Source organism: Carcharhinus amblyrhynchos, chromosome 18, assembly GCF_965287045.1.
Source record: "Carcharhinus amblyrhynchos chromosome 18, sCarAmb.v2.hapA, whole genome shotgun sequence".
Taxonomy (NCBI): domain Eukaryota; kingdom Metazoa; phylum Chordata; class Chondrichthyes; order Carcharhiniformes; family Carcharhinidae; genus Carcharhinus; species Carcharhinus amblyrhynchos.
Genome location: NC_137341.1, coordinates 20,365,662 through 20,389,768, shown reverse-complemented (window position 1 = coordinate 20,389,768; position 24,107 = coordinate 20,365,662). Strand labels below are relative to the sequence as shown.

General features: G+C 40.9%; 1 protein-coding gene across 6 annotated transcripts in view; it reads left to right on the top strand.

Annotated features, from left to right (window-relative positions):
• Positions 1 to 24,107, top strand: part of tom1l2b (target of myb1 like 2 membrane trafficking protein b) — a 79,970-nt gene that overhangs the window by 12,710 nt on the left and 43,153 nt on the right. For 5 of the 6 annotated variants that reach the window (XM_080206486.1, XM_080206484.1, XM_080206483.1 and 2 more), the window contains exons 2-5: positions 11,335 to 11,419; positions 16,406 to 16,484; positions 18,977 to 19,126; positions 23,967 to 24,101. In XM_080206486.1, the coding sequence (XP_080062612.1) occupies positions 11,335 to 11,419; positions 16,406 to 16,484; positions 18,977 to 19,126; positions 23,967 to 24,101 (449 nt within the window). The remainder of the gene's footprint in view (positions 1 to 11,334; positions 11,420 to 16,405; positions 16,485 to 18,976; positions 19,127 to 23,966; positions 24,102 to 24,107) is intronic. The other variant, XM_080206487.1, reaches the window with a different exon arrangement.

Below are 24,107 nucleotides of genomic sequence, written 5' to 3'. Positions count from 1 at the left end.
TGATTATCATCTTGCCTTTCTGACAAACTTTAATTTATCTCCCTTTATGCTCCTATCTACCATGTGGTTATTGAGGGGGGGGGGGGGGGGGCTGCACATGACTTTCACAAGTGGCTTTTTGCCAATACCATTTCTCTTCTCTAGCCAATTGTTTCTAAATTTAATTTGTGTCCTGGTTTCCCGAACATAGGCATTCTCTATATTGTGCTAAGACCATAATTAACTAACAGAGCCACCCCTCCATCTTTTCCTCACTTCCTGTCTTCTTAAAACTACTTTTCAATATTCAGGTCTCACTCCATGTCCTCCTGCAGCCATGTCTCTGTAATGGCTATCAATTTGTACTTATCTGTTTATATGTGTGCTATGTGCATTCAGATACCAAAATTTTAGCTTTATCCTTTGATTCTTTTTATAACTCTAGTTTCATTTGTTAGTTCACTGTTAGATTTGTATTGTCTCCTTCCTGTAGTGTTCTGTTTTTTGTTTCCCCGAATATCTTTCTCCTTTGCCTGATTTTTACTCTTTGATTTACCACATCTTCTCAGATTTGGTCACTTACCTCCACTATTTAATTTAAAACCGTGTCTACTTCCTGTCTTGTCAAGCAGCCTAATTAAACTTTACTGTGAAATCCCAGGGGACAACCCAAAAAACAAAACCGCATTAACTCAGATTAAAACAAACATCCCAGTACTTAAGAGCAATTATTCTTTTGCACGCTCAACAAGTGGACCACCATTTTCAGACATATTGACACAATTTAAACAATTGAATCTTAAGATTGCCTTCAGGAAACATGACAACTACATTTCTTAAAGACACAGTATCATCACATTCTTACACTTATGACCAGGTAAGAGTGTGAGAATTACTTCTGTCTGTTCACCCTTGTTGATTAGTTACAACTGTTACAAGTCAGGTTGAAAACTTCAAGGTGATCTATGGAGCTCATCTGACCTGTAACATTTTACATTGAATTTGGCGAGGATGAGCATGAGGTTTCACTTCAGGATGTGATTCAAATGATCCACAGAGCTTTTATCAAAAAAGTTTAATTAAGAATATTGTTGAATGTATAGTAAGACAATTAGCAAGGACTTCTAACAATTAGAAACAAGAAACACAACAATCACAATAATGTATAACTTAAGGAATATTTGTGTTCTGACCAAAGCCAACATCCAATACACAAAACCCTCCAAATAAGCACAATACTGCATAGGTTAATGTCCACTTGTTACAGGAATCCAGCCTCCGAGGTTGAATGCTGAAAATTCCTTGTGAAGAAACTCAGAAGAGATTGTAGTTTAATCTATTTTCCAAAACACTTCTTTAAGGCAGGAAGACAATAAGCTTCTCCTTCAGCAAACTGATAATTTCAGAACCAAAGAGGAGAGAGATTGTTTTTTTAGCTTGCTGCTAAACTGCTTCCAACACACTTTCCAGGACAAAACTGAAAGCCCAAAGGAAAAAAACTCTTATCATCTGACTGCCACAGCTTAGCTCCATCCCCTTATGACATCACTGAAGCTGTGAACTGCATGATTTAAATTAAACCTTTCTTAAAGATACACTCACATGATACAACAAAGGCTTAAGTATCTTTTTTAAATGTATTTAATGTTTAAGCTGGTTTCTTTTTGCTCAAATTTTATCTGAATTAGCAAATTTACTAACTGTCAAACCTGAGAGGAATAAGTAATAAAAATGTAACATCTCACACACTTTGGTGTCAGAAATGTGGGAAGTTAAGAATTGAATTTAAAGAGTGCCCTCTTTTCAAGCCATAGATTTAAATATCACAGCAGATTTGGATTAGCTGGTTTCATGGATGCAGTCAGATGTCGAAAATGTTGCAATTATTACAAGACCTGGGTTTGCTAGTAGATTTCTAGTAAAGTTGGATTCCAAATCAGGTAATACACTTGCTCAAAGAGAAAGAGAGAGAGTAGCAGCCCTCCAATTATTTTCTCTGCTGAAAATGTTCCTGCAAATGCTTTGCAGTGGCTAGCAGTCTTGCCCTGAAATACTTCACCCATTATATATTCCAAGGACTTTTGAATGGACTTGACATCTCAGTCATTGTTTCAATATCCAGTTATTACATATTAGTCTCTCTTAGTGACGAATTTCGATGGGTTGCTGAATTGTAGAAAATGTGTCTCTTCTCACATCCCAACGGTAATTTTGTTTGCTTTCCACCTTTACCTCAGAAGGTGACCTTGCATTTTTAAGTGTTTATTTTGTCTCATTTTAAATTGCAAAATTCCTCGTCAGTTGAAAGCTGAAAAATCACAAAGGAGCAAAGCCTCGTGACAACATGGATCCAGAAATTAGGTTTATTCTAATGAATATATGCTACTGTTGCAATTTTACAATTGGTTTGTAGGTTGATACTAGAGCTGCAGTAGCAAAAATTAGAAGCTATTCTTTTCAGCCATAATAAAACTTTTTGTTCTGATGGGCTTCATTTGATTAGATCAGAAATTCCTCAGACGTAGTAGTATGCTACAAAGCATAATTTTCATTGGCACAAAACATGGCTGTCAAGGTATTATACTTTTTATGTAATTTTTATTCACGCTCAGTCATGGCTGTCCCCTCATCATATCAACATTAGTGTAAAATCAGTAGCAGGAGAGGCAGTGCTGTAGTATACCACTTGTACAACAGTAAATCATCTCATCCTTCATGTTGAACTGATTTTTGATATACAGTAATTTGATTTGAAGAGCCTAACAAATGGCTAGTGGTAATTGTATAATGTGATACTAAGCTGTACAGACCAGAAAGTCTACGATTAATTAGTTAATTGTTACAGTTGGATTGCTGGAGATCGCATCCACCTCCTGGGATAGAGATGGGTAAGAAATTTTTTTTTTTCACCCTTGCTTAGTATTCAGTCACTCCAGTTAGATTTTATGAATTTCAGGCGAGGGAAAACTTTTGTTTGGTTGTAATGTTTAGCGGTAAATGGACCGCTAACATACAAGAATTTAAGAGACAGGAGCAGGAGTAAACTGTTTGGCCCCTTGAGCCTGTGCTGTCATTCAGTACAATAATGGCTGATCATCAGCCTTAACTCCACTTTCCTGTCCTACTCCTCATATCCTGTGATTTCCCCAAGACCAAAATCAGCGACATTAGCTCTCATTCTTCTAAACTCCAGGTTTTATAGGCCCAATTTGCTCAGTCTCCCATCATAAGGCAACCTCTTGCCCCTAGTAAATCTTCACTGCAATGTCTCCTTACAAGGATATCCTTAAATTATGGAGACCAAAGGCATGCACAGCACTTCAGGTGTGGCCTCACCAAAGTTCTACTCAATTGTAGGAAGACTATTCTTATTCTTGAACTCCGTTATGGGCATGTGTGAAGTGTGCACAGCAGTGACCGAGAGAGGGGGGAATGTGTGTATGTGCTTACAGTGCATATGTATGACTGTGAGCGAGAGAGAGGGGGCACACACGTGTGTGACTGAACAAGAGAGAGCAGAGTGTGTTTGGAGTACACACACGTGACTGTGAGCGAGAGAGAGGTGTGTGTGCGTGTGTGTTATGAGAATACAGTTCTCCAGCAGCACTCCTAATGTTAATTAAATTTGCAAGCCTATTCAATTGTAGGGTCAGCATCACTCCTCCCATTAAAATTAACAAAAAGGTAAAACTTAAGTATTGTTGAATAAGAGAACTTTTTAATTTTAATAAATGTATTTAAGAAATAGAAAATATTTTGTTTTAGTATGTTTGACCTATTGTGTGATAATTCTTTGTGGTTCAACACTTCAACATAAGAATATTTCTGAGGGCTTCTGTCAATGTTGTTTGGAGGTCGAAGAGGTTCCATGGCTGGAAAAGTTTGGGAAATCCTCTCCGGACCATTATAGAATCGAGGGAACTTTTTTTTAATTTCATTTTGAGTCTGGATGACCCTTCGTCAGCTGTGAGCAAAGAGAATGAGTGGCGGTTTATACTCTTTGGGCGGGGGGGGTGGAGTTGATGGATGGATCGATGGAATGAGACAAACGGAATGTAAATGAGAATACAGAAGGAGCTAAAAGTTGTCCATTAAGTGATCAGAATGCATGAATGGCAGAAAAGAGATGCAGAGAGAAATGTGGCAGTTGCCCTGAAGGTGGGGGGGGGGGGGGGGCACCTCTGTTCTCCCATTCATGCATTCCGATCACTTAATGGACACTTTTAACACCACCTCAGCCCTCTGTATCCTCATTTACATTCCCTTTGTCTCATTCCACAACCCCTACCCTCATAATATAAATCTCCACTGATTCTCTGATCTCAGCTCTTGATCAAGGGTCATCTAGATTCAAAATGTTGGCTCTATTCTTTTCCCACAGATGCTATCGGACTTGCTGAGATTTTCCAGCATTTTCTGTTTTTGTTTTAGATTCCAGCATCTGCAGTATTTCGCTTTTATTTTATTATACAAGGCACTAGTTAGACCATGCCTGGAATACTGTGAACAATGTTGGTCCCCTTAACTAAGCAAAGATATACTGGCATTGGAGGTAGGTTCACTAAGTTCATCCTGGATATTGTTATGAAGCAGAGGTTGATCCCCTGTCTGAGAACTAACACTTAACCACTCAAAGAGGAGTACCTTGCTTCATAATCTTATTAAAAGTGTGAGAGAGGTAGTACAGTCTGCTCTTCAGCAACTCTTGTGGTTAAATCAAAAATAACTACCTGAGACTCTCTCTTTAAAATCAACAAGTAACACTTTACTTATCTAACCAACAGTGAACAGGTTAACAAACTATTAACAAACCAAATAAAACACTATTCTAATGGAAAGCTGTTAGAAACATAGGAGCAGGAGGAGGCCATTTGGCCCATCGAGCCTGCTCTGCCATTCATTACGATCATGGCTGATCATCCAACTCAATAGCCTAATCCTGCTTTTTCCTCAAACTTTGATCCCATTCTCCATCCCCCTCCTGAAAATAGAATTTTCAGTCACTCTCAGAATTTTAATCAGGTTTGTCATCTTCTGGAACCTTCTGTCTTTCTTCTGTCTGGAATCTCTGTTGTCTTTTGGTACCTTTGCTATTCAGATGAGGCTTTGAACTAAAACTATTAGCTGTGGCAGAGAGCAGTTGCTGTGTCTCCTCTTGACCTGCGAGCTGTCTTTTATACCCCTGATGACACATCAACATCCCCACAATAGGATTAGTTCTCAGGTCACCAAAACATCAAATTTAAATCTAATAGGCTGCTGTTATCCAAGTCCCTAACTTAAATTGACTGGCTAAAATTCAAAAACAGCCTGTTGTTTTGGCAACACTACTGTTAGGCCTTTGATACAATGTAACAGTCAGTGCACTGCATATGCACCTGCATCTCTTAAACTCAAAAAGGTAGTGCTTTTTCTGTACTTTAAACAGACAATTTTACAATCACCAACTCTTCTTGTGAGAAGAGTTTGAGTAGGTTGGGCCTGTATTCATTGGAAGAATGAGAGGCAACCCTGTTGAGACATACAGGATTCCTGGAGGCTTGGCATGTTAGATGTCGAGAGGTTGTTTGCCCTTATGAGAGAGTCTTGGACAGGATGGCATAATCTTAGAGTAAGTGATGAGGAGGAATCCCTTCTCTTGAAGGGTAGTGAATCTGTGGAATTCTTTACCACAGAGGGCCGTAGAGGCAGGGACATTGAGTATGTTCAAGGCTGAGATGGACAGATTTGTCTATCAGTAAGGGAAATCAAAGGTGGTGGGGATCAGGCGGGAAAGTGGAGTTGAGGATTATCATAAATCAGTCATGATCTCATTGAATGGCGGAGCAGACTTGGTGGGCCAGATGGCCTACTCCTGCTCCTCTGTCTTAATATACAAATTCCAGTAATACTGCAAGGTACCCACAGTTGCTATACAGGGGAGGGAGGTATTTCAGAGCTTCTCTCTCCCTTGCCAATGGAAGTCCAAGGGTTGTAACAAAACCTTGCTTTCTGGAATACTAGAACAAAGAGACCTGGGACTGGAGGATGCTTACTTTACTGTCCCAGCACAGTACATTCTTCAAGATATCACATGGCCACCTCTTACATACCACTTTCAGTCTTTCCTTAAATATGTTTTTCTCTTTTACCGTTAAACCCATTGTTCTTTACTTTCTTCGTAAGTTAGCTTTCCAAGAATATAAACATCTTTCATGCTGTCTTTGTGGCCACCACTTGCCAGTAAAATAACTTTGCTTTATTCATTTATCATTTTTGCCAGTTAAACCTTCATTTTATTTGACATTGAATTTCAACAAGTGAACACAAACAAATCCTCTATCTCCCATCAAGGTTGCTTACTTGTGTCCCATCTGAGCTTTGCTCATCTGCACTTCAAATGCTTGCCTTCGCACCTAGGCCTTTTAGTCTGATTTTTTTTCTTCAGTTTAATTAAACTTAATCACACACACAGTCCTCATTGTATCCCATAGTAGTATTGGTAAAAATATGTTTTCTTTAAACCATTGTGTTCATTTATTCCGTTTTCTTGTTTTGCTAGTGGACTTGGGAGTATTGGTGGTCTGTTTGTAAGTGCAATTGCTGAATGTGAGGAAACAGATTGGTAGCCTACCCCATAGTCAGGGATGGTGCATGAAATGACATGATAACTGAAAAAACTTTTGGAACAAGGATATTTCAACAATAAGCATGATTAATTTTTCAATGCATTGGAACTAATCTAATGTTTCATATGACCTAGATTTTCCATTTCATTAACAACCTTTCCGAGAGAGATGAGGGGTTTATTTGATAGCATATTCAAGACCAACTCAGTTCAAATTTTGTTGAAAACACTTTGCAACATTGCAAACCTGAACTCAATTTTAAAATTGCTTTCAGTGTGCTTATAGTAAATAAACAATCTACAGGACACTATTTCTTCTAGATTTCTGTTACACCAGAAATCATAGAATCCCTACAGTGCTGAAGGAGGCCATTCGGCCCATTGAGTCTGCACCGACAACAATCCCACCTAGGCCCTATCTCCATAATCCCACATATTTACCTCGCTAATCCTGCTAACCTGTGCATCTCAGTCCATTAAGAGCAATTTAGTATCACTAATGCACCTAACCTGCACACCTTTGGACTGTGAGAGGAAACTGAAGCAGCTGGACGAAACCCACAAAGACATGGGGAGAACATGCAGACTCCGCACGACAGTGACCCAAGCTGGGAATTGAACCCAGGTTCCTGGAGCTGTGAGGCAGCAGAGCTAATCATTGTGCTGCTGTGAAGGAGAATTACAGCTTCAAAGATATCAGTTTCTTTGACCGTGATTTGTTCTTCTACATATGTATACAGACACTATCCTTCCAAACAGTTAAGTGCTTTCTATTTATATATGAGGTTTATGACCTCTACCTGCTATAAGAAATTCTGTCAAATCTATTTACAACCATGCATTTTTAAATATTCAAGGACTTCTGAGGGCATAGACTTGATCTCCAGAGTCCAGGTGTTGTATTACTAAAGGCATGCAATCTGTGTATACGGAGTCATATATTATTGTGCCAAGCAGTGCAATATGTCTCGTTACACCAATATGAGAAGGTGCTAAAGGGTAGCTAACCCTGTATCACAGCTAATCCACGTATTTAATTTCAGAATTTGGATGGTACAGAATAGAGGCATTCCAGATTTGATTCAGTTCTGTTGATGACAAGTCATTCAGCCATAAAGTTGTTGGTTCAAGCTCCATTCTTTGACATTAACACGCTTAGCTTAACACTTCATTGGAATAATAAGTTTACTGTTGTCAGAGGTGCCACCTTTTGGATGAGACATTAAGCTCATCTGCCCACATCATTAAAGGTCCCATGACTGAAAAACAGGATGTGCTGCCAATATTTATTCTATAACCAAAACAATGTAACTGGTCAAATACCTAATTATATCTGTGTAGGACCTAGCAATATGGAAATTAACTGTCATGTTATCTGCAAAACTGGTGACATTTAAAGTAATTAATTGACTGTCAAGTGCTGATGAGAGAGTTTTAAAGAATTTCAAGTTACTTTTTCCTTTGTGTTAACTGATAGCAACATCTTTTGGGTAGGAGAGGAAAACTGATCACTGCTGATCATGATCAGATATCCTATGGTGAAAAGTACACATGTGTGAATAGAATTGAAGGTTCAAGCACAGTGGCACAGTGGTTAACACTGCTGTCTCACATAGAGCCAGGGATCTGGGTTCGATTCCCCACTTGGGTGACTGTCTGTGTGGAGCCTGAGTCTCTCTGAGTCTACGTGGGTTTCCTCTGGGACCTCTGGTTTCCTCCCACTGTCTGAAAGGCTTTCTGATTAGGTGTATTGGCTATGCTAAATTTTCCCTCCATGTATCTGAACAGGTGCCAGAGTGTGGTGACTAGGGAATTTTCACAGTAACTTCATTGCAGTATTAATGTGAGCCTACTTGTGAACACTAATAAATAAATTTAAAAAATGGTGCCCTACTGTAAGCTGTTGTTTAGGTCTGACATGAAATATTGCTTCTCAAATGAGTTACAGAAATATGTGTTTTCTCCTGGAACTGTACCCCATTAAAAGCCTGTGCCTTCTGAAGATGAGAAGGAAAAAAAGAATGCAAAATTAATTCCATCCACATTTATTCTACAGAAAATTCTGTGTCTTGGTTAATCCCTTAATGACGTTGATGCATTTATTCAAGCCTCTCACTGATTTCATGTTGATGTTAAAATATCTCTAAATTTAGCTGAATAAACTAAAGAAAAGCTAGCATTCACCAAACTGAAATATACCTAAGCAGTCCTGGCCAATGTTGTAAATGACATCCTATCTGACTGTAAGAAAGGTAAACCTTTCTTTATCACCTTGACATATCTGCAGCATTTCACACACAGTTAGCCACGCTCTTCTAAATGATCTTTTTGGCCACATTTTCGTCATCCTGGACTAATCTCTCCCTCCGGGTTGTATTCCTTTCCTTGCCAGTTTTTGATTGTAAAATCCCTTGGGACATTTCACTTCGTTTAAAGATGCCTTTTGCATGTTAACTTTTGATTTGATATTTGGGTCATTAATTTACTAATAGATTGAACTGACAATGCACCTTTAAATGTTGATATCGTCATGCACGCATATGAAATGTAAAAGGGTATATTTTAGTAATGAGAATGTTACATGATGTATAGATTTTCTTATTCTGGTGACATCAAAAGTTAGATTTTTAAACAAGTATGAAATCCCTGAATTTCTTACTAAATTTCTCCTAGTTTGCATTATGGCACTGGGAACTATCATGCCTTGCAGGCTACCTGTACCAATTAGCAATGGGACCCTGGAAAAACCAGGCTTCTGTGTATAGAGATTTACCACAGGATCGGTTGCAGGAGGATGGAGGAACCAGTCAGTAGGCATGGCAGTCTCCCAGAGCCATTGGTTAATATCTGCAGCTGGGAACAGTTGATACTACTTCTGTGCCAGACCCTGCAAACCCATTTCTGTGATGTAGAGATGCCGGCATTGGACTGGGGTAAGCACAGTAAAAAGTCTCTCAACACTAGGTTAAAGTCCAACAGGTTTATTTAGCAGCACAAGCTTTTGGAGCACTGTTCCTTCATCGGGTGAGTGAGGACTTGTGTTCACAAACAGGTCATATACAGACAAAAACTCAATTTACAAGATAATGGTTGGAATATGAGTCTACAGGTAATCGAGTCTTAAAGGTACAGACAGTGTGAGTGGAAAGAGGGCCGAGCACAAGTTAAAGAGGTGTATATTGTCTCCAGCCAGGACATGCTGAGGTGACCGTCCTTGATGGGGATGCTTCTGTCCAAGAATGCAACTGCCTCCAGAGAGTAGTTCACGGCGAGTCTGATACTGCCTCCCGAAGACATACAAGGCCAGCACATCTGGTCATCCCATCGTATCAGACAATGAGACCTGGGTGAGAACCTCTCTGGCTACGTCAAGGGCATCCTGAAACCTATTGTACAAAGAACCCCCAACTTCCATTGCTACACTAAGGACTTCCTATAGAAACTCAGCACACATGGAGCAGTTCAACCAGGAGCACTCCTTGTCACAATGGATGTCTCAGCACTCTACACTAGCATCCTCCACAATGACGGCATTACTGCAACTACCTCAGTACTCAACGCCGACAACTGCCAATCTCCAGATGCAATTCTACAACACAACTGCTTAATCCTGGACCACAATGTCTTCACCTTCAACAACCAGTTCTTCATCCAGACACATGGAACATCCATGAGGACCAAATTCTCACCTCAATATGCCAACATCTTCATGCACAGGTTCAAACAAAACCTCTTCATCGCACAGGATCTTCAACCAATGCTATACACTAGATACATCAATGACATTTTCTTCCTTTTGGATTCATGGTGAACAATCATTGAAACAACAATATGATGATATCAATAAGTTCCATCCTACCATCAGACTCACCATGAACTACTCTCCAGAATCAGTTGCGTTCTTGGACACACGCATCTCCATCAAGGACGGTCACCTCAGCATGTCCTGGCTGGAGACAATACACACCTCTTTAACTCGTGCTTGACCCTCTCTCCACTCACACTCACATTTCAACCATTATCTTGTAAATTGAGTTTGTGTCTGTATATGCCCTGTTTGTGAACACAAGTCCTCATTCATCTGGTGAAGGAGCTGTGCTCTGAAAGCTTGTGCTGCCAAATAAACCTGTTGGACTTTAACCTGCTATTGTGAGACTTAATACTGTCTTGCATCTCTAGCCAGGGTCTCACACTCTGAGGAAATCACCAGCACTTTGCCAGGCAAAAAGCCAATTAAGTTCAGGTAATGGTTGCCTCGTCCAGATGGTTAGACTTTAAATCTACTGTTAGAAAATTCCATCTTGTCTACCCCGCAGAAATGTTGGGTGTATGTTTACTAGAATTTAGGAACACCTATTCTAGAACAGCAGAGTCAAGAAGATGAGAAAATGGGATGATGAGAAAGGGAAAGTTTTTTTTTTAGCCTTTTCTCAACAGGCCTATTATGTCATGGACTGCCCAATCTGTTTAGTCTCCTTGACACAGTGCACTGGTAATGGCTGGTTTGAGTTGCATTAACAAGATGTGAGTTTAATTTGAAGTATTTCATATCTGTTTTGCAGTGTAACCAGTGTATACATCCAAACTGTTCTTTCAAATCAAAATCTTCTCTCTTCAATTTCGCTTATTAGGCTGATGTTGATTTTTTTTTGAGCACAGACAACTTTAAGACAAACAAAATTTCGGATATTTGGTCTTATTCCATGTGTAACATGCACATCCTGTGTTTTGTTATTCTTTGTTAACAGAACGAGCCACAGATGGATCCCTACAGACAGAAGACTGGACTCTAAATATGGAAATCTGTGATATTATTAATGAAACTGAAGAAGGGTAAGAATTAAACGGTTGCAGTAAAACTTTATGGTTCTTTTGTGTATAAAGCAGAGAAAGTAAAATCTTGTATATGAGTAACTTGGCAGAAGGAATATACAATACAGTACCTAAGTGGGATCATTTATTAACTGGTGTGATCTTTATCATCTTTTCAAATCCCTGATAGAGTCAGAGGTGCTACCACGCGTGTTCCATTATTTCACATTGTTTGCATGTTCTGTACTGAGAAAAGTAGCTTTAATATTTCATGTTGAATGGAAAATTAATTACATGTGGAGTGGAGAGGCCAGTGGTTGGGGCAGCGGGGGTAGAAATGCATGGGTAGAGATGGTTGTGGGTTGGGGAGGTGGTGGTAGAGGCCGCAGGATGCAGAGGAAGGGAAAGTTGGGGAGACTGTATTTGGAGTACTGTACACAGTATTGGTCACCTTTTATTTTAAGTAAGTCCAAATGGCCTACTCCTGCTTCTAGTTTCTATGTAGGGATGTAAATACATTGGAAGCAGTTCAGAGAAGGCTTGCCAAATGGGTGGGCAGTCTTAAGGTTGGACAGGCTAGGCTTCTACCCACTTGAATTTAGAAGATTAAGGGGCAACTTAATTGAAACGTACAAGATCCTGCGAGGTCATGACAGTTGTTGTAGGGAAGATGTTTCTTCTTGCGAGATAATCTAAAACCGGGAGTCTCTGTTTAGAAATATAACAGCCCATTTAAAACAGATAAGGGAAAATATTTTGTCTCAGAGCACTATGAATTGTTGTGCTCTTTTCCTGAAAAATGGTGGAAGCAGCGTCCTTAAATATTTTGAAGGCAGATGTGGCTAGATTCTTGATAAGCAAGGGGTAATGGACAGGATGCAGATTTGGGATTACTATCAGAGCAGCCATGATCTATTAAATGGCAGAGCAGGCTCCAGGAGCTAATGGCTTACTCCTGTTCCTTGTTCATGTATCAGGAGAGATTGCAGGTTGGAGGGTCAAAGAGGAGGAGAGGGGGGCCCACAGATCATAGGATCAGGGAGAAGAGGTTCTCATAACAAGGCCAAAGAATTCAAATCTGTTGTTATAATTGCTCAAAACTACTTCTAATTACCCTGATCACTTTTAAGTTCTTTCCAGGTAGGGAAACCAAATTATAACCAATAGCAGAGAACAACTCCATTCATTATTCTGTCTTTTATTTCATCGTCTGTTGGTGGACTGGGTTCCACCAGCAGCATGGAGACCCAGGGACTGGCTTCTTTTCAATTTCTTGAATTTAACACGTATTTAGAAATTTCCCCATTTTGGAGCCCGTATTCAGGCTCACGCATAAAAAATTTCAACTGGGTAAATAAAGTACTGGAACATTACCCTTGTGCAAATAGACCTCAGACACAAAAAAAAGTTGTAAATGTTATTCAAATCAAGAATTTTAAAAAAATTTCTAAAATGCTCTTCCTGTTATTAAGAAAACAGCTGATGTTAAACACTAGGGTAATCCAAATCCTAGAAGGGAAACTTGAAAATGCCTACTCTCAACTGTATTTTACACTTTGGTGTAACATGAGGAAAAATGTGAAGACCGGTGTAGGATATCGAGACTAGTGAAGTATGTCTCAGGCATGCGAGATAAATTTTTAAAACAAAAATGTTTATTAAACAATAAAACACAACAAAGCCAATTAGAAATACACTTAACTGCAACAATTGCTATACACAGTTGCCAGGATCCTTAAGTTCCCAACATGTGTGAAAATGGGAGTAAACCCCTCTGCATTTTTCAGTGTGATTTCCAGAATGAATCTCCAGTGTTCTGCGCATCACAGAATGCCCTAGCGTGATTCACTCTGAAAATTTGTGGGCAGGACCTATTCTCGCCCGAGAGGCCGGCAGCATAGTGCCGAGTGGGCCACTGCACCAGTGCCAATTTGTCAGCACAGAGATCGGCATATGGCCCTGCATTGCCCTCTTTCCTCCCTCTGCCAGCAATCCCAATGTAGAGTGGCAGCAGAATTCCCTGCCTTCTTGGCACTGGTCAGCCTGGAGAATACAGTCCCAGTCTCGCTAATCAGATGGAAATCATGATTTCCATATTGAAATCAGCTCTGATACAGCGTCATCAGCTCCGTGCTGGAAAACCTGATCCCAGAGACGTACAGAGGCTGTGACGCCCAGCGGGTAAGCCAAAAAACAGCCCCTGCAGATGTTTCTCGGCCCACTGCACTACTCAGGCAGTGCAGTGGCTGGGAGAATTGCCTCCAGGATCTTTAAATTTACCTTGTTCCAAATCCCTATTTTTATAACTTCACAGGTAAACCTCAAACTTTTAAAACTATATGCAAAACCAGACACTTGCATCTCTCAGGATAGAACAACTATTTTCTCAAACAGGCTATTCTCCAAGCGCAGCTTCCTGCTGTGGGCCGAATCCTCAGAACAGCTAGCTTTGGAAAGATGAACGTACCCCTGATATACTGGTTTTCCCTTTTGATCTTCCCTTGTCTGAACTAACCTTCTCAGAACTTGCTCTTAAGTACGGGGATGTAATCACTGGAAATGAGAAAATGGCTGCATTGAACAGGTAATTTGTGTCAGTCTTCACAATGGAAGATACAAATATCATGCCAAAAATTGATGACAGGAATGCTATGGCTGATGAGGACCTAGAAACTATCATTATCACAAAAGAGATAGTGTTGGGCAAGTTAATGGGACTAAAGGTAGACTAGTCCCCTGGTCCTGATGAAACGCATCCCAGGGTATTAAAAGAGATGGTGGAAGAAATAGCAAATGCACTAGCGGTAATTTACCAAAATTTGCTGGACTCTGGAGTGGTTCTTGCAGATTGGAAAAACGCAAATGTGACGCTGCTACTTAAAAAAGGAGGTAGACAAAAGGCGGGTAACTATAGGCTTCTGTATTAGGGAAAATGTTTGAATCTATCATCAAGGAAGAAATAACGAGATATCTGGATATAAGTTGTCCCATAGGGAAGACGCAGCATGGTCTCATGAATGGAAGGTCATGTTTGACTAATTTGGTGGAATTCTTTGAGAACATTACCTGTGCAGTGGATAATGGGGAACCTGTGTATGTGGTGTATCTGGATTTCCAGAAGGCATTTGACAAGGTGTCGCACCAAAGACTGCTACATAAAATGGAAGTGCACGCTGTTAAGGGTAATGTATTCACATGGATTAGAGGATTGGTTAACTAACAGAAAGTAAAGAGTGGGGGTAAATGGGTGTTTATCTGGTTGGCAATCAGTGACTAGTGGTGTGCCTCAGGGATCAGTGTTCGGATGGCAGTTGTTTACGATTTACATTGATGATTTGGAGTTGGGGACCATGTATAGTGTGTCAAGGTTCGCAGATGACACTAAGATGAGTGGCGGAACAAAGTGTGCAGAGGATGTGAAAGTCTGCAAAGAGGTATAGATAATCTAAATGAGTGGGTGAGGGTCTGGCAGATGGAATGCAATGTTGGTAAATGTGAGGTCATCCATTTTGGTAGGAATAACTGCAAAATGGATTATTATTTAAATGGTAAAAAATTGCAGCATGCTGCTGTGCAGAGAGTCCTTGGTGTCCTTGTGCAAGAATCACAAGGAGTTGGTTTGCAAGTGCAGCACATAATTATGAAGGCAAATGGAATTTTGTCCTTCATTGCTAGAGAGATGGAGTTTAAAAACAGCGAGGTTATGTGCAGCTGTATAAGGTGCTGATGAGGCCACACCTTGAGTACTGTGTACAGTTTTGGTCTCCTTACTTGAGAAAGGATATACTGGCACTGGAGGGGGTGCAGAGGAGATTTACTAGGTTGATTCTGGAGTTGAGGGTTGGCTTACAAGGCGAGACTGAGTAGACTGGCACTATACTCAGAATTCAGAAGAATGAGGGGAGATATTATAGAAATTATGTAAGATTATGAAGGGAATAGATATGATAGAAAGCACAGAAGTTGTTTCCACTGGCAAGTGAAGCTAGAACTAGGGGGCATAGCCTCAAAATAAGGGGAAGCAGATTTAGGACTGAGTTAAGAGGAACTTCTTCACACAAAGGGTTGTGAATCTGTGGAATTCTTTGCCCAGTGAAGCAGTTGAGACTACCTCATTGAATGTTTTTAGGACAAGGATAGATAAATTTTTGAACAGTAAAGAAATTAAGGATTATGGTGAGTGGGTGGGTAAGTGGTGCTGAGTCCATGAAAAGATCAGCCATGATATTGAATGGCAGAGGAGGTCCAAGAGGCCAGATGGCCTACTCGTGCTCCTAGTTCTATGTTCTTATGTATCTTTCGTGAATTCACTTTGTTTGAACTTCTAACAACTTTACTAACACCTTTGACCGTTTAACCTCCTTTTAAACAAATGTTTACATAAGGCAAGTTGGTTCATTGTATGGCTAGGATTGTCAACGTATCAAAGCACTAGTTTCACCGACCAGCCAACTTGCCATTAAAATCTTTTTTTTTAATATACAGCCACCAGAACACATTTCCAATGACTGGACTTCCTTGCTTTTCATTTTATCATGATTTCTTAACACTGTCGTTGAAAGTACAGTTGTGATATTTCAAGGTAAAAGTTGGGTGAATATTAGAATCCAAGGCTTTTTGCTTTTCATCACATTTATTTCAGACAATTATTTATAAGGCATGTTCAAGATTTTAAAACTGACACAAATGTATCGTTAAACTAGTTTAATGATATAAAATAATCACAATGTGCAAAGGTTTGTTTCAATTATCAAACAGTTCAACTATAAAACTATGGATTTTGCTGTCACCTAAGTCACTCGCTCCTGTAGTATCTGTTATCTGCCACATGAGGTCATTGCTGCATAGGCACATAAAATTTCTTTGTTTCAAGGATAGGATGAGTTGAAGTGATGGCCATAATTTTTATTTTTATCAATTGCTTCTGTTATTAAAATTGCTGTCTACACCCTGCTTCAATGAACTGACTATCTTTTTTCTAAAAGACAAAAATCTTCCCTTTTGTAGGCCAAAGGATGCAATCAGAGCTCTCAAAAAAAGACTGAGTGGAAACAAAAACTACCGGGAGGTGATGCTTGCTTTAACGGTGAGTGGGGGAAAAAAAAAGCTATTCTATTTTACATCTGAGAAATACCTTCAAGTATTTGTCAGGTACTTTTGGAAAAGCTGTTGTTATTGTCATGTAGACAAACATACCAGTTAATTTGTTTAAAATTCTTGTATGACCAGTAAATGAGCTTTTGGTGTTACTAATTGAAGAACAATTGATGGCAAAAGCACTGTGAAAACTCCCTGCATTACATTGAGTGGAGCCCTAAGATCTTTAACATCTACCTGCATTGGTATATGTCACTTTAATGATGGATGAGTGGTCATGCTTTGTCCAATCCACTCGCAATTCCACAAGTTGGGAAATATTTTCTACTTACGCAGGTGGCACTTGCACTTAAATAATATAAGTACACTACAGTGCTAGTCAGCCATTCGTCTCCCCTCCAACTCTGTATCAGCAGCTACTGTTTTTCCCACATAGCCCTTTGTAATGTTGAACAAAGGTGTTTTTGGATGGCATATGAGTCAGTACTTGTTTGGATAATTACCTCCACCAGTGAAGTCAAATTGTGGTAATATTTTTTTCCCGTTCGTCTGTTTGTAAACAGTATGGATGTGATTTTCCCGGCCTGCTGCACTGTTCGAGTAGCTCAGAGGGCCGTGAAATGTCAGTGGGGGTAGCTGTGGGGGAGTCATGAACGGCATCCAGCTGGAAACCACGCAAGGCTAATTACAATATGGAAATCTCAATTTCCATGTCATTAGTGAGCCTGGGACGGTATCATCTGGGCTCACTAATGTCTCCCACTCCACTAGGAGAGGTTCGCACCAGCAGGGATTAAAACTAATCCCTGTCAACAGAGACCAGGCATAAGCATCTTGCTGATGGCGCCACAGGCCATTGAGACCCTCTTTTTGGTGGGGGGGGGAAGCAGTGATTGGGGGGAGGGTGGGGGAGCAGTGATTGGGGGGTGGATGGCTGTCGGATGACATTGCGTGGCAGTGATTGGGAAGGAGGGTCGGGGATGACATTGGAAGGCCAGTGACCAGGAGGTCAGCAGTTGGGGATGTGCGTGTGCGCCTATCTACCTAATGACTGATCTGTGCATGCGCAATGCCCCACTTGGCTTGCTGATGCCAGTCTCTTGTGGAAAATTGTCTCCTATAGCTCTCAAACTAATGAACAGATTTCAACAAAATCTGGTGCAAAAAGACCTGATTAGTTTTTGGAGAAGATAGACATCTAAATTCTGGAATTTTTTAAAGGATCCATTGGGCAAATTATTTTTTCTCCCAATGTGTGTTTTTTATTTATTAATGTCACAATTACTCTGAAAAACACCTAGTCACTGGTGTCTGGGAGAATTTAGCATGGCCAATGCACCTAACCAGCACATCTCTTAGATTGTGAGAGGAAACTGGAGCACCCAGAGGAAACCCACGCTGACATGGAAGGAACGTGCAGATTTTGGGAAGCTGGGATCGAACATGGGATACTAGTGCTGAGAGACAGCAGTGCTAGCCTGTGTTGTCCATGCCACCCTATGAAAGAATAACCCCGTGTTTGTGGTGCTATTTGTCACAGCTGTCAAAGTATGAGTGGAGAATTCAGAGCAGTTGTTGGATATGATTCGCCTGTAGCCTCTTCGGGTAGTACTCTCAATAAAGAATATTTTTTGTAACATTAGTATTAGAGCATCAGGCAGCAGGGAAATGCCTTGAGAAAGAACTATGTAATTGTAATAATGGTGAGTTAACACAGTGTGGTGGAGGTATGCATTCTGTTGAGTACCCTCTTCACTTTACTACTGTGGCCAAAGATAGAGTGACTATTTTGCATGCTTGGGATTCCTAGAACTCTGATTTTAGTCTTTTAAAGATTAAATGTGAGCGTCCGGGCTTTAGGAATTCAAGCTCTTGCGGTATTTGCCACAATTGTATTCCTATTCTTTCGTGGGCTGTGGGATCATCCCAGCATTTGTTGCCCATCTCTGACTGACCTTGAACTGAGCAGCTTGCTAGGCCATTTGTGGGCCTGGAGTTACAAGTCGAGACTGAGTAAGCATGCCCTAAAGGATCAGATGGGCTTTTATAAAAAAATTCCAGATTTGTTAATTGAATTAAAAGCTACCATGGTGGAATTTGAACCCGTGTTTCCTGGACCTCCCGTTTCTAGTCCAGTGATCTTAGCACTATACCGCCATCTCCTCTGCGATTTAACAGCCTTCATTTGTAATGTCCTTAAACCCAGTTAATGAGAAGTTGCTTATGTAATTAATTTGTCAGGGTTTTGACATGTTGCTTAAGAGTGGTGTTGCAACGGCTAGCTAACAAAACTAATAGCTAATTCTACCATCAGTGATTTCAAAGAGGAGCTTGGAGTATTTTATAAAGAAATAAGGTCCTACTACGTTTATAGGGGAAGGACAGAAAACAACGTTCTATCATATTCTTGCTGTCTCAGATTAAACTGTTGCAAGGAATGTCCACATTCAACAAATAATTTTATTTCACTTTCGTAATTAGATTTTGGAGACATGTGTTAAGAACTGTGGTCATCGTTTCCATGTCCTCGTAGCCAACCGTGATTTTGTTGATGGTGTATTGGTAAAAATTGTCTTGCCCAAGAATAATCCACCAGCTATTGTACAAGATAAAGTCCTTGGATTGATACAGGTAACTGTTTTTACAATTTTAAAAATACATTTGTTTCTCCATTTTGTAAATAACAATGCATATAAACATTTTGAAAACAACCTTCACATTCAAGATATTGTATTTGGTATAAGGTAAGCAACTTCCTTATAAGAAATCGTGATTTTTTACTAGAAACATAGAAAATAGGAGCAGGAATAAGCCAATCGGCCCATTGTGCCTGCTCTGCTATTCAATATGATCATGGCTGATCCTCCATCACAAGGGCTTTGGTTAGTTCAGTTGGCCGCAGAGTGATGACAGCAGCAAAGGTTCAATTCCTATACCGGCTGAAGTTATTCATGAGGGCCTGCTTTTCAACCTTGCCCCTCGCCTGAGGTGTAGTGATCCTCAGGTTTAATCACCACAAAGGGAGAGCAGTCCATGGTCGTCTAGCACTATGGTGAAGGCCATCCATTTATTTACTATCTTGGTGCCATACTTCAACTCTTTCCCCATTCCCCTTGGCACCTTTAGTAACTAGAAATCTATATATTTCCTCCTTAAGTATATTCAGTGACTTGGCCTCCATAGCTTTCTTTGGTAGAGACTTCCACAAATTCACTCATTAAATGAAGAAATTTCTTCTCATTTCAGTCCTGAGTGGCCTGCTCCCATATCCTGAGACAATAAGAAGTCATAGTTCCCCTTTATCCACATTGCATGTCACATCCTTGAAGAATTCCAATAAATGAGTCAAACACAATTCTCCTTTCACAAAACCATGTTGACGCCATCTGAATATATTGTGATTTTTTTTTTGAAAAAAAATGTCCTACTAGTACATCCTTAGTAATAGATTCTAGCATTTTCCCTGTACAGATATTAGGCTAGCTGGCATATAATTTCCTGCTTTTTATCTCTTTCATTTCTTGAATAGAGGTGTTACAGTCCCGATTTTCCAATTCACTGGAACCGGTGGGGGGGGGTGCTCTGGCTGGCTGGCTGGCACCACTAACCCCTCAGTGAGAAGGAGAAGCCTCTCTCTTTCCCTCCACCCTCAAACCACTCAGGCCCTCTTCCCCCTCAGATTCTGTACACAGCCCTCTTCAGTCCAGCGCCTTGGCCAACAGTGCACTGAAATCCTGGCCTGGTGCCTTGGGTCCTGACGGAGCTCAAGGAGGTCGGTCAGTGGCCATTTGCTCTTCTGCTGCTGACAGGCTGCAGAGGAAGGGTCCTTCGGGGATCCTGGGGGATTGGGTGGGCTCAGGCTATGTGGGAAAGGCCGATGATTTCATTTCCTCTTTTTGCAAGCCACAGTGATTTTGAAGAAATCACAGGCTTAGACTCTGTCAACATTTTGGTCAGGATCAATGAGGTACTTGAGATCCACCAGATATGGAGGGAAACAAACATAAACACAGGTAGCTAGAGGATGATAGAAATCCATTAAGCTGTCAATGCAACATTTCTCAAAGCACTGCACATTGAAACTGAGATCAAAGGGTTCCATTGGAATGGAGAGGGTTTCAAAGAATTCAACTTGCAAGGCAGCCTCACAAACTTCAAATCAAAGCTGTGTGCATACATTGGGTCTGGTGAAATTGATATCTCTACTCTATCAGAGGACTTCAAAAGGATCTGCTCACACTTGCAGATTCTGACAGGGAGAAAGGAAAATCTCTGCTGCAGAATAGAGTGCTGTAATGATTTAAATGCACGGAGTGCTGCCAGGTGACCACAGTGAGGGTGGGGACAGGGAAATTAAAATGACCCGGCCACTTCAGCAGGAATGTAAATGATCATAGGGCTGCCAGAAATCATCATGATGTGGATGTGCCGGCATTGGACTGAGGTAAACACAGTAAAAAGTCTGACAACACCAGGTTTCAGTCCAACCGATTTATTTGATAGTAAATTCACTAGCTTTCGGGTTAGCCCCTTCGTCAGGTGAATGGAGAGTTCTGGCCTCAGACAGAGCATATAAAGCACAGACAGTTTACAGATTACTGATTAGAATGTGAATCTTTACACCTAACTTGCTGTTCAAGTCTTAAAGTGGCTAACAATGTGTGTGGAAGGAGCACTGATCATAGGTTAAAGAGATGTGTATTGTCTCCAAGACAGTATAGTAAGTGAGGTTTTGCAAACCCAGGCAAGTCATGGGGGTTACAGATAGTGCGACATGAACCCAAGATCCCTGTTGAGACCGTCCTCATGTGTGCGGAACTTGGCTATCAGTCTCTGCTCAGCGACTCTGCGCTGTCGTGTGTTGTGAAGGCCGCTTTGGAGAATGCTTACCCGAAGGTCAGAGGCTGAATGCCCATGACCACTGAAGTGTTCGCCAACAGGAAGGGAACAGTCTTGCCTGGTGATCTCTTTAACTTGTGATCAGTGCCCCTTCCACACACATTGTCGGCCACTTTAAGACTTGAACAGCAGGTTAGGTGTAAAGATTCGCATTCTAATCAGTAATCTGTAAACTGTCTGTGCTTTATATGCTCTGTCTGAGGCCAGAACTCTCCATTCACCTGACGAAGGGGATAACCCGAAAGCTAGTGAATTTACTGTCAAATAAATCGGTTGGACTGAAACCTGGTGTTGTCAGACTTCTTACAGAAATCATCATGCCAGAGGTGATCTTCAGGTTTGCTAGGGCTACAAAGTGCAGTCCAACTATAATACCTCCATCCTGGTGGAGTGACGAGGTCAACCCCTTGCCCCCAGCCTGAGCTTACCCAACCCACAGAATGCTTGAAGGACTCTTTCTCTGCAGCCTTTCAGAAGCAGAGGGGTAAAAGGCCACTGGACCTACGCCCTTGAGCTTTCTCGGGAGCCCAAGGCATCAGGCCAGTGTGTCAGTGGCAAGGGACAGCACATTGTTGCGTGTGCACTGTGTGACTTGTGATTTGAGTAGTTGAAGGGAGGATGCTTTGAGGGATTGGTGGTAGCAGAAGGCTGGTAAATGGCCTGTCAAACCTGCTGATGACATTCAAATGAGCAGATTTGAATATTTATCGGGTTACTACTTGATCAGGTCCGGCAGGTTGGGCTGGGTGAATCCCAAGAGCCCTTGTGCCCTTTTTTTATTTTTCAGAGAATCGTCCCCTCATCTTTCTTCACATAATCCTTTGCCCACAATATTTACTTTAAAAACCCTGCCTACCACCTTTAGTTGTAGCACTGTCCAGAAAACTAGTCCCAGCGTGATTCAGATGAAGACCATGCCAATGGTACAGATTCTGTTTGCCCCACTACGGGTGCCACATGAATCAAAACCTATTTCTCCCACACCAACCTTTTGAACAACACATTGATCTCTCTAATATTATTTACCCTATGCCAATTTATTTGTGGCTCAGGTAATAAACCAGAATTATTACCTGTTGAGGCTCAGTTTTTAAATTTCACGCCTACCTGTTCACACTTCCTCTGCAAAACATCTTTCCTTGTTCTATCTGTGTTGGTGGTCCTGTTATAGACTAAAACAATTGGATCCTCTCCAGTCTTGAGCAGATGTCACAAGATTTAGCATTGGGCAGGCAACATAGATTTCTGGATTCTCTGGCTACAAAGAGGTGTCTCTATTCCCCTGACTATACGACGATGACATTCCTATTTACCCCCCCCTGCTTGAATGGCTTTCTATACCATGGTGACTTTGCTTATCCACCCTGCAGCCCATTCTGTCATCCATAAAAGCTACAAGAACTTTGAACCACTTGGACAAGTGCAAGGACTGGCTCCTACTGGATCCCAATACCTACCTCTCCTGCCATCACAGTCTTGTGTTCCTTCACATGGACCAAATCCGATGACCCTCGTCTAAGGAGTCTAATTGCTGTTTGGAACAAAATATTCAAGTTACTTTTCCTGATGCATCGTAGTATCTGCAGCTTGGCCTCTAGCTCAGTAAATCAGAGTCAACACTACCCAAGCTGCAGATATTTACTGCAGATGTATTTGCCTGGGATTACACTGCAAAACACCTGCCTTGCAATCTTTATTGTGTTTTAATTAACTAAGTATTTCATTATGTTTTTAATTGGTGCCTCAAGTCTTGTCTGTGTGTATATACTTATTATTTAAAGGTTATGTTCTACTCCCTGGGTTTAAATTCCTTTGTTTAGGTGAGATGAATGGGAAATGCTTACCAGCCACATTTACCTGCTTCCCTGTGATGTCACATCTCACGTTTTTATTTCCAAACATGGATTCTGGACCCAAAGACTGTGTAATGGCCCCACTCTCCTTGGAAATCTCACTGCTTTTATGACCCTGAACCTGTCCTCAAATCTCACCGCTTTTTAACTTGTAATTTGACTGCTCTTTAGTAAGTACCAAATGGGTAATAATAGAGGTAAAAATAGCATTCCATTAACCATTTGCAAACTTTTGATATTGTGTTTTCTCGGTGTCTTAGTGAGCAAATGTGCAATATAGTGCAATATTGTACTCTACTATCATGGCCAGAAAGCCAAAGCTGTCTGATTTTATTTTTCCTTCGGGCAACTCCGTCCCTTCAATTGCCTTCCCGGTTGCCGAACAGACAAGGCGTACCCAAAATGTGCAGTGCTATGCTGTCCCCAGACTAGTGCTGGTCCCAGTGCAGGGCCAACCATCAACTGCTTGAGACAACAATGCATTTTTGTGCCCCAAGGTTGCAGTCACAGGAAATTTAGATGCAACACTGGATACATTGCCTACAGTTCATTAACAGTGGAGTACAGGGCCTGGTCTTAATGTTGTGCTCTTTGAACAAAGCCTGAAATTCCCAGGAGCAGAAATTTAGGTCATAATAGAAAATGTGTCATGACAATTATTAATCTTTCCTGTATGTTGGAAAGATTTTGATACATGTTATTGGTGTTTTTACTCCTAGGCTTGGGCTGATGCTTTCAGGAGTAGTCCAGATCTGACTGGAGTAGTTCATATTTATGAAGAATTGAAGCGAAAAGGGATGGAGTTCCCAATGGCAGATCTGGATGCACTGTCTCCAATACACACACCAGGGAGAGTAAGC